The 12,050-nt window shown below is 34.2% G+C and overlaps 1 protein-coding gene across 2 annotated transcripts in view; it reads left to right on the top strand.

Annotated features, from left to right (window-relative positions):
- The window catches only part of LOC150074877 (microtubule-associated serine/threonine-protein kinase 3-like), a 644,779-nt gene that overhangs the window by 211,886 nt on the left and 420,843 nt on the right, over positions 1 to 12,050 (top strand). For both annotated transcript variants that reach the window (XM_090389436.1, XM_090389435.1), the window contains one exon: positions 840 to 1,049. In XM_090389436.1, coding sequence (XP_090245562.1) covers positions 840 to 1,049 — 210 coding nt within the window. The remainder of the gene's footprint in view (positions 1 to 839; positions 1,050 to 12,050) is intronic.

Here is a 12,050-nt window from a genome sequence, read left to right as displayed (position 1 = left end):
TATTTAAGTTGTTGACCAAAAAAAAAAAAAAAAAAAATTTTTTTTTTTTCAACTATAGAATAAAAGTTCTTAATAAAATGTTCATGCTCTACAGCTTTATGATTCATTTTATTATTTTTTATTCATAATTAATAAACTGCCTCTTTAATAATGGTAGATACAGATATTTACTGTGGGTTCATCATACTCAACCATAAATATAAAGATCACTTTTCATGAAATATGATTTCTATATATGTGTGAAGTGCTTTCTAGATTACGGATTTAGCATACCCACCTCACTCATAGTTACCTGCTCACACGGGATGATCCTCTTTTATGCAGTAACTGTCAAACTCAACTCACATTATGACACTTTATACTAGAATGCCCATTATACGTGAAGGAACGAACAATAGCTTTCTCTTCACATCTCTGTTCCTCTAACCAACTTACTTTACAGCAAATTCTCGGAGACCGACCAGATGTAAATGACCTTTATACCTTCCTGAAAATGCTAAACAAATGCCATCTGAACTGAACCTGCTGTTTAATATATCAAACCTGTTCCAATGAATATTGTTATAGGTGTATTATGGACTTAGTAGCCCTTGCACCAACAAATCAAAATGAACAATAACAATGTGTGAAGTGTGTAATAAAATTCAGCAATTATGATTTTCAATAACTGAATATGAGATAACTGTACTGTGAAATCTAAACCTTTAAAAAAAATTACTACCTTGTGTTTGTATTTTGGTATTGGAAATTTGTTTGGGCTGTGCATTTTATATATATATTTAAACCCATTTTTTGATGTTAGAATAAATATAGCTACATCTGCATTTTTTTTTTTTCAGGCTACTCGACAAATGGAGGATAAACTTGAGCATTTCATTGGTGAACATGGTGAACTTAACCCTTCATTAACATCTGATGCCGTAGCTCGGTTTGCTCATCATCAAGTAGTGCAAATGGCTCGAGACTGTCTGCTTCAATCTCAAAAGCAGCTTATTACTTCTCATTACTTTTATGAAATGTCAGAAAATCTTGAAAAGCTCCTTGTAGAAGTAAGTTAAAATTGATTAATTAAGTACAGTAGACTCTTGATTTTCAAGGATAATAGATGGTAAAAAAAAATTCCTGGATCATCAATTTCCCAGTTAATCCAAAAATACAGTGTCTCCGACATATGCAAGAGAATATGTTCCATGACTTCTTATGCGAGTCGAGTTTTGCATAACTCTGGAATGACTAATAAAATATTGCCTCTATCCCTGATATGCCAAAATTACAAAAACTACGTAATATCCTCAAAAGAATGAAGAGAAATAGTTATATATTTTTAATTAGTTCAATTAAAAACTTTATTCTGGGGACAGCTGTGAAGTAGCCAGAGTGGTACATAGAAAAGAAAACAAAATGAAGAAAAAAAACGCATGTTATTGTACTGTAAAACCTGATATGTATTTCCTAGCCCTGGTTATTATAGTTGACTTCATTGGTGCCAATCTCTTCACTGCTTCTCGTATTCTGTCTTTCTCCTTTATTGTGTTCACCATTGCACTGACAAATCTGAATTCCTAGCAATACTTGATAATGTTTGGCCATTTTCATACATCCTTATTATTTTAATTTTCTGATCCAACTCGATCGCTTTCCTTTTCTTGATAGATTTACTAGTACCACTGGCACTTATTCTCTTAGAAGGCACCATGATAACAGGAAAAATAAATTTCCTGAAAAGAACTTTGGGTTAAGGCGAAAACTCATTATTATCACCCCACATGAGCTCACATTTTACTAAAGCTCATTTCTGGAGGTCACTGCCATAAAACAAAAACAATTTGCACTTTCTGGGTTATTGGGCTTTTCTGTTAGTGCAATCTATTATAAACGGGTAGTAAACCCAATCCTGTTTTTCGATCTACAGGATTTTCCAATCCTGTAGTAAACCCAATCCAATTTTTCGATACAGTAAAGTCCCCTACGGGGACTTTACTGTATCAAAATTTTGAGCAACCTACATAAAAAGTATGGCAATAGATGAAAAACAAAAAAATTACCACACACTACCCACGTGTCCAATATGATGCTTCCCTTTATTTTTTACAATGTCTGTTTTAAATTTAAATCTAATAGCTTCTGTTTATTTTTTACAATGTCAATGGTTTGGTCCCCAATATTATAATGGTTTGTTTGAGATTTAACAGATGCACTGTTTTCAGACTTTTGTATAATTTCAAGTTTTTGTTTAATTGAAAGCACAACTCTTGCATTTGCCCATCATTTTGTGATTTCTAAAAGAAAGAAAAAAAAAAAAAAAAGTTTACTATAAAAAAAAAAAAAAATCCGCCATCCCTGACATAAATAACGAAACAAAATTGTCCTTTTACGGTGCGAGAGAACACAACAATCGATGTGACGCACTAAAACAAACTAAACATTTGGTCTCCTTTTTTTTTTTTTTTTTTTTTTAAGCTGCAGATGTGAAGACAGCTGAAGTTCCAAGATAATAGGCACACTAATCTCTCAGTGATGACTTATAACGCTGCTTATTTATGACTTGCAAAACATCTGTTAACCTATTCTAGTTATTACTTGAATTTTATGATTTCTGGTTGATTTTTTTTTTTTTTTTTAATTTGGAGTCTTTAAATGTCCCAGTTAATCAGATCCTGGGAAATCGAGAGTCTGCTGTATTTGTCACAACTTACAGGAACTCCCTGCCTTACATACGGGTTGCATTCCGCTTAACGCTACATAAGTCAGGAAATTTCCCTATTCTTGTGCAATAAGCGCAACTGTGCTCGCTGAATTGATTGAATCAAAAAAGAAATGTTTGACAAACATGTAAATAGAATCATTTATTGTATTTATAAAAATTTTTTTTCTCATGGAAAAATTAAGAAAGCGTGCAATTTAAAAAAATTTCAAAATTTATGTAAAATTACAAAAAAAGAGAGGAGACAGGAATAACATCAGTAAGTTTTACCTCTCAAGCATCATTGCCAGAATTGATGTCTTCAGCTGATAAGTACACTGCTGCTAGGGAGATTTAGAAGCCGCTCAACCTTACGAAAGAACATATTAATGGACGACTGGACGGTGGCTTTTTTCTTTTCATCATAGATTTCTTTGTAGCAAGCAAGCATATCATTCACCCCTCTGTTAAATTTTAAGAATTGTCCGCTCTCAGGATCCATCTTCTCAAACCTCTCCATTGCCGATGCAGTTTCACGAAGTGCCATTGCCATCTCTCTGGTGATGAAGCATCTCGGCTCCTCATTTGGTTCAACTTGAGCTTCGTCAGCATTTTCTTCTTTCACTATCACTGCCTGCAAGTCATTAACAACTTCGTTAGATAATTCCTCTATTAACTACTCCACGTCTTTGGCATGAACCTGAAACTGAAGTCGCTCTACAATCTTATCTGTAACCTCTTCATATGATTCGCCTTTTTCAGATCCTTCAAAGCCTTTTACGTGCCATGGGCATATTTTCTTCCATGCACCATTTAAACAACTTTTAGTAATTTCCACCCAGTTCTTATTAATATTTAAGATAGCGTGGTAAATATTGTAATATTTCCAAAAGTTTCTTAACGTAAAATTTTTCTCACTGTCTACTGCAGACAATGCCTGAGCAAATGTTGTGTGTAAATATTATGCTTTTAAATTCGAAATAACACCCTGATCCAAAGATGATGAGTGAAATCGTGTTTGGCGGTAGAAATATGACTCTCACGTTCGAATTGCATAGGATGTCCAGGAGCATTATCTAACAGAAGCAAAATTTTGAAAGGAACATTGTTGTCTTTACGATATTTTTCAACTTCGGGTATGAACATCATTTAAACCAGTACTTAAAGAGCGATATTGTTATCCATTCTCTCTGTTTCGATCGGAAACGCATGAGTAGGGTGGTTTTTTGATGCCCTTAAATACTGAGGATTTCCAGAATGGTACACAAGCAGTGGTTTTAATCTGTAATTTCTCGCTGTATTAGCCCCAAGCAAGAGCGTGACCCTATCTTTTGACGCCTTGAAACCTGGCAGTGTATTTTCCTCTTTGGCAATGTATATTCGATCCAGCATTTTTTTTCCCAATATACAGAAGTCTCATGAACGTTAAAAATTTGCTGCGTTGAATAGCCAGCTTCATCAGTAATTTTTTCCAACACATCACAAATTTTTTCTGCAGCTGCAGAATCAGCACTGGCGACTTTACTGCATAGTTTAACGTTGTGGAAACCAGTGCAATGCTGGAATCTATTAAACTACCCATTGCTTGCCACAAACTTGGGTTGGGGTTCGCCGTACTTTTTAATATCTTTATAAATACATCTTGCTTTGCTTGAATGGTCATTAGACTCATGCTGCTTCAATACTATTGTGAATATTATTTTAAAGGACAGTGCGCGTATAAAGAAATATATCAAAAGATCAGTGCACTTAAGATCAACAGTGATCACAAAACAGCGTTCAGGTGCTATATCGAAGACGGAAAAGCTGTTAATAATATGGATGGAAAATCAGATTCAGAAGGGAGTGCCCCTGAGTCTAATGACCATTCAAGCAAAGCAAGATGTATTTATAAAGATATTAAAAAGTACGGCGAACCCCAACCCAAGTTTGTGGCAAGCAATGGGTGGTTTAATAGATTCCAGCATCGCACTGGTTTCCACAACGTTAAATTATGCAGTAAAGTCGCCAGTGCTGTATGCAGTAAAGTCGCCAGCATGAGCTAATTCCCTTGCAATAGATGACAAACTTTGTCCTGCTTCATACTTCTTAATCATTTTCATCTTCATTTCTAAATCAATTTTGTTTCATTTCCTGGCACGACCACCACTTGCACTTTTCATTGGTCGCTTTCCCTTCATCATTGTAATACGTAAATAGGAGTGAAGAGAAGTTTCTGAAAATTTGTTTTTTATATGATTGAAGATTTAAGTGAAGGAGAACATATTTCACCCTAAAAGCGTAAAAACCCACACAATTGCAGTTATCGGTATTATTGCAAATGCAATAAGATCGTGTTTACTACCCATTTATAATTAGATGCATGAACAGAAAAGCCCAATAAACCGGAAAGTGCAAATTGTTTTATGCAGAAATGTGCTTTAGAAAAATATCACAAAGATATTCAAAATCGATTCTTATAATGGGAACATATGATAACGATAAAAGGGTAGTACAATTTCCATTATAAATATGACCTTTCAGAGAGATAAATAACTTAGTAATATAGCGAAATTTTCAACTTGGCAGGACTTGGAACGAATTACAAAAAAAAAAAATAATAAAATGTGTTATTGGGTTCACATTACAATATTTTCATGTTATTTCCATTTATTCTTATGGGATGCAAAATACTTTTCCATGATTTTTTTAAGTTTGCACGGGCCAGGGAAAACATACGTTAAGTCAAATTTCCGTAAGTCGAGTATTATGTAAGTCGGGGAGATCATGTATCTGATTTTAAATTATATTTCATAAAAAGTAATTCCATAAATTTTGAGAAGTTCAGTTATTAAATTTCTTGAAAACTCAGATGAGTGCAAATATTTTCTAATGGAATAATATTTTATTACCAGTTGTTCAATATCTATCAAATTAAACCTTTTTTGTTGTTGTTTTTGTCATTGTCAGTAGTTTCATTAAACTTAAAATTTATCCCACTCCATTTGCTTGATGCAGGCATCTGTATGTGGTGAGAGACTTCTTATTAGCTTTGATGGTTCACCTTTGCAGGTGAACTAACTAGAAGAATGATTCTATTTACATTTCTCTGGGGTTTCTGCTACTCATATGCAGTACTTTGCATTTCTCAATATTAAACTTCAGTTGACACCTCTCAGCCGATCTGCTCAACTTTTCTAGATCCTGTTGCAGTAGCGTACTGTCATTAACTCTCTTGCCAAACTTCGCATTGTCTGCGAACAATGCGAAGTTTGTTTATTAAAACTTCATCAATATCAATAATAAATACAGAAAACAACAATCGACCCAACACTGAATGCTGGGGGACTCCAATAATAACATTAGTGGAGTCCCCCAGCATTCAGTGTTGGGTCGATTGTTGTTTTCATGGGACTCCACTAATAACATTAGTGGAGTCCCATGAAAAATTCCATGAAGAGCAATGCCAATTGATTACCACTCTCTGTCTACTCCCACTCAACCTCCCCCTTATCCAGTGGTGAGCTATATGGGCTCGCCAGAGCTCATTGTTATTTTTTTGAAAATTTGCAAGCCCATTGTTGAGACAATCATTTATTTTACAAATGAAATCCTAAATGCAGTTATTGAGTATCAAGAGCCGAAACTATGGTGAGGCATGCAGGGCCCCATTCCTAGCATTTTAATGGCACAGTCAATCGGTTATGTATTTTAAAATTGCTTCATTTTTGATTTAATTATAGTCGGACCTCTGTTTAACGAACTTCTTTATGGCAAATTTTTTTTTGATTCCCCTTGATAATTACGTTTAAAATAGTTTCCGTTGATGAAGAAAATTTCCATGTAACGAATGGATTAGGAGAGACAACTTTGTAGGCATTGTTCTCACCTCAGGCCTTGAGGCAATTTAGGTAATTAGAAAGTGCAAATCAAGGGTGAAAGGGATTACCGTTTCAGAATGTTAGTGGTGTCCTTAAAACCTATGCAGTCACATACTGAGAAGTCGCACTATTCAATATGCTTTCCATAGCCAGTCAGAGGTTAAGAAGATTCTCGACATGGATTATAGCCTCCAGTCAACCTGTGTTGTGGTTCCCCTTTACCCCAACAAACAGGCATAAGTTTTTCAGAGAAGTGAGTGATCCATGCCCTCTAGTAAATTTCTCCTGTCTATGTTTACATGGTCACAGTAGCTGAATATCTGTGTGATTCCAACATTTTGCACTGTATTCAAAGAACTAGTGAGAGCAGCAGTGTATGGGGGGGTGGGATTGAGGCAACTAAGATATATCGTATAAACTTTACGAAGATGAAATATTGGTAGATTTTAAAATTTCGTTGAGACTTTCTCTAGGTAGAAAATGTTCTAAAATATCATGGCATACAGACAGTAATTAAAAAAAAACTATCACCAATCTCCAAAAAACTAGCACGAATTAAGGATAATTGCTAAAGAACTTGATGTGGAAACTATAAAGATCGGTCGTGTGTTCTGGCCATGATGAGCAGCTGGTAGCTCGCAAGCTACAAGCTGCAAATGTGGGTTGGAGGAATTATCCCGCTTTGTGCAAACATTTTGAATTACAAGTTAAATATTCTGGATTATTAAATCTGCTTTTAAATTTGGAATTTCTTAACCATTTAGCACTAATGATCGACATCCTGCAGGAGCTCTCTTACCTTTCAGAAGCTTTACTGAATCACAATGGTAAAAGCATATAAATTAATTATTTGAACTATCAATGCTATTGCTAATTTGAAAAATTCTGAAGGAAATTATGAAGCTAAAATTGAGAGCATGTTGAAGTGGAAAGAATTTGAATGAATCAAAATCTAAAGTAAAAAAATTACCTCGTGACAAGTTATTAAATGTATTGTTTTATCCTTAAAAGATAAGTTATTAGTGCAACACGGTGATTTTAAATTAAATAAAGAAAATAATGATACCATTGAAGGAAATTTTAAACATATGCCACCCGAAATCGTGGAATATGAAAGAACTTTCGTCTCAGTGGCAAGACGGTGAAAACTGAATAAGAAATTTAAGTTTTCTGATAAAATATGAAATAAAAATTAATGATTTTAGAGATTTTGTCGAAGACAGTTTATCTTTAAAATCGAGGGAAATTACCTTTTCAATTAAGAAAGCCAGAAAATATCTTTGAAACCATTGCAATTAGCAGTGCTGAAGCTGAGTGAGCTTTCAACGTAATGAATAATATTGTGTAAATTAAACACATTGCAGATTGTTGACCATACACCTAAATGGAAAACCATTGCTTCAATTTGATTCGGATCGTTACGTCAAATCTTGCCTCTGTAATCATCGCTGAGCTATTGAGCAAAGCAAAAGATCGACAACAAATATTAATAAAGAATTAAATTCTATATGGCAATTTTTAGAATTAATTTTTCTTGAATATTTGTGAAATAATTTTTTTTTTTAAATAATCTGTGATTTTTTTTTTTTTTTTTTGTGTACTTTTTCTAGAAAGTTTGTTTTTTTTATGTAATATTTGTTTTTATATTGTGGAATGTTTTGTGATAGTTTTTATGTTATTTGTGATATGGGAAATATTTCATGTTATTTTTTATTTGCAATGTTAAAATTTTATCAAGAAAAAAATGTATCCATTATATTTCCCTAGTTGTTAAAAAAAGACTAATAAAAAAGTTGCACTTGTTCCGAGCACACGCAGTAGATGGTTTATGCGAAACATCCTTTGCTTTTCTTTTAGGTATTTTGATTTGTATATATTGATTAAAAAATAAAAGAGCTTTTTTATTTTAAATATTTTATTGATCATTCACAGAATTTCATAATTTCTAGAAGACAAGATAAAATGGATTTATGATAACTAAAGTATGAGAGACATACATTGCGAATGCAATTTATCTAAATATCTCTGTAAAATAGCACTGATTGATGTACTGATCTTGTAGTTGAAGCGACATACGCAGCTGTTAGGAGGAACCTAACAATGGAATGTAATGAAAATGCGAGACGAAAAAAGAAATTGTTGACAAATATTTGTATTGTTGCAATATACTTACTGCAGTAGAATGATTCAGAAAGCATGATTGTGACGTCATACTATTCAAAAATTCTAAAAGGTTAGAACTCCAGACACTGTCGTATCCAGTTATCACAGTGTAAGGCGAGGCATGACCCCAGGGGCTCACATCTGGTGAGTACAGGCTTGGCACATCCAGGGGCTCACATCTGGTGAGTACAGACTTGGCACACCCAGGGGCTCACATCTGGTGAGTACAGGCTTGGCACACCCAGGGTCCTGAACTGGATATTGTCATTCTTCTCTTTCTTGGTAATTCTCTTCTACCTCTCTCTCTCTCTCTCTCTCTCTCTCACACACACACACACAAAGGGTAATTCAAAAATTTTTTTTTTTTTTTAGCTGCTGCAGTATATGCCTCAGGCTTCCTTGCACCATATGGCTAATAATAATGACAACCAGGTTTTTAAGTTTTTTTTTTTTTTTTTTTTTAGATAGATCTAGGAACGTTTTACACGTTCACTTATATGCATGGTTAAGGGGGTAATAAGTAGCATCTGTCCTCCTCCCCTAAATCCGCCCCTGGCTTGAGTTATCATACCGGTCATGAAAAATGCATCACACGATCTATCACACTACTAGTAGTGCAAGATGGGAAGTGCCTCTGGTGGAAGCCGTGGACGTCACTTCTGTGACCGATCAAATTCACTTGGTAGTAAGTTGGAAAAACTGCAAGCCCATTGTTAAAATATTCACAGCTCACCACTGCAAAGAGAAATCTTCAATCATATAAAAAAAAAATTTCAGAAACTTCGCTTCGTCCCTATTTACGTATTACAATGATGAAGGGAAAGGTACTACCGGAAGGTGCAAGTGGTGTACTACCAGGAAAAAAAACAAAATTAATCTAGATGAGGTTGAAAATGATTAAGAAGTAAGAAGCAGGACAGTTTGTCATCTATTGCAAGGGAATTAGGGTCACGCTGCTTCAACAGTGAATACTATTTTAAAGGACAGTGCACGTATAAAAGAACATATCAAAGGATCAATGCACTTAAAGATCAACAGCGATCACAAAACAGCATTCAAGTGCTATATCAAAGATGGAGCAGTTGTTAATAATATGGATGGAGAATCAAATTGAGAAGCAAGTGACCCTGAGTCCAATGACCATTCAAGCAAAAGCAACAAGTATTTATAAAGATATTAAGGATAAGTATGGCGAACTCAAAGCCAAGTTCGTGGCAAGCAATGGGTAGTTTAATAGGTTCAAGCATTGCGCTGGTTTGCACAATGTCACAGGATGCGGTGAAGTCGCCAGTGCTGATTCTGCAGCTGCAGAGAAATTTTGTTGTGTTGGAAAAAATTATTGATGAAGGCAGCTATTCAATGCAGGAAATTTTTAACGTTGACGAGACTACTCTATATTGGAAAAAAATGCTGGATCGAACATACATTGCCAAAGAGAAAAAGATTGTAAAGGTTGCAGAGCTACTTCAGTTGGAGGTTGAGGCCAAAGATGTTGAGGAGTTAGTAGAGGAAGAAGAGAAGGAATTATCTAACGAAGAACTTATTGGCTTGCAAGCAGCGATCGTGAAAGAAGAAAATGCTAACCAAGTTCAAGATGAACCAAATGAAGAGTTGAGATGCTTCATCACCAGAAAGATGGCAATGGCATTTCGTGAAATTGCATCGGCAGTGGCGAGGTTTGCATAGATGGATCCTGACAGTGAAAGATTCTTAAAAGTTAACAGAGAGATGAATGATGTGCTTACTTGCTACAAAGAAATCTATGATGAAAAGAAAAAGCCACCATCCAGTCATCCATTAATATGTTCTTTCGTAAGGTTGAGCAGCCGACCCCTTCTAAATCTCCACAGCCCTCAACCTACGCAGTGACGTACTTATCAGCTGAAGACGTCGATTCTGGCAAGATGCTCAAGAGGCAAAACTTACTGACATTCCTGTCTCTCTCTTTTTTTGTAATTTTACATTCTTATCTTATCTTCCTTCATAGATTAGGCAATCCGCCTGTTCCAATCTCGAAGAGGTCTGCCCATCTTTTTCTTTGGCCTTCCTCTGTCTCTTTTTCCTTTTGCTCCATATGTATAAGCTAATTTAGGGGATCTATTATCTTCCATTCTTTCTACATGTTCCTTCCATCTTTGTCTATATATTCTATAATTTTTCCATTAATTGAGTAAACCTTTAACTCCTTTCTAATATTTATGTTTCTCTTTATATATCTCTTTGTTTCGGTATCCATGTTTCAGAACCATAAAGCAGTGTTGGTATTGCCATTACTTTTGTAAAATTTCATTTGTGTTTCTTTCCTTGTTTTCTTAGCCAGAGTTCTTTTTATTGTTCCACATATATTTCGAAATTTCGCCAATTTCTGCAATATATCTTCTTCAACATCATATGTTATATCACTGACCAGGCTAGCCGGGTGGGTAAAGTGCCTGCCTGGCAACCCAAAGGTCGCGGGTTCAATTCCCGCCTCGGGATTGGATCAAAGTACTGCAAAAACCTTGGGAGGTGCATTATGGCCGCAGAAGCCTATGCGCCAACAACTACCAAAAAAAAAATATATATATGTGTTATATCACATGCTAGATATTTAAAATGTTTTACTTTTTCTAATATTTTATTGTCTATAACTATTTTTGTTCTCACCGTATTTTTCCATTTAAAAGCCATTGTTCTAGTTTTCATCATTGATATTTTAACTTTATATTCTTCTGTTATTTGGTTTAATTTAAATAGTGCTCTTTGTAAATTATCTTCACTATCCTGAATAATTACTTGATCATCTGCAGATAACAGTGTATTAATCCTATTCTTTGTATTTAAATATATACCTATAATAATTTCTTTTTTCCATTTACACATCATATCCTCGATACATGTATTAAACACCATTGGTGACAAGTTACATCCCTGTCTAACTCCTTGAGTTATTATACTTTCTTCTGTTAATTTATTACCTGTATCTATTATTATTTTTGTTCCTTGATATATACTCTGTATTATTTTTGTAAGATGCTTTAGGCATCTTTTATTACTCAATATGTTCCATAGTTTTCGTCTGTTTACTTGATGAAATGCTTTTTCATAATCTATAAATGCTAAATGCGTTTCTAAATTAAACTATTTTAGTTTTTCTATTGTTTGTTTTAATATAAATATATTATCTGTACATGATCTTCCTTTTCTGAATCCTGCCTGTTCTTCTATTAATATTTCATCAGAGATAATTTTTATTCTATTATTTAATATTTTGCTATACATTTTATATACTGCATTTAGTATGCTAATCCCTCTATAATTCTTTATATCATTTCTATTTCCTTTTTTAAATATTGAAATGATTT

This window comes from Mastigoproctus giganteus, unplaced genomic scaffold, assembly GCF_048544385.1.
Source record: "Mastigoproctus giganteus isolate SK-2022 unplaced genomic scaffold, ASM4854438v1 scaffold_18, whole genome shotgun sequence".
NCBI lineage: Eukaryota > Metazoa > Arthropoda > Arachnida > Uropygi > Thelyphonidae > Mastigoproctus > Mastigoproctus giganteus.
This window is presented reverse-complemented; position numbering and strand designations above follow the sequence as displayed.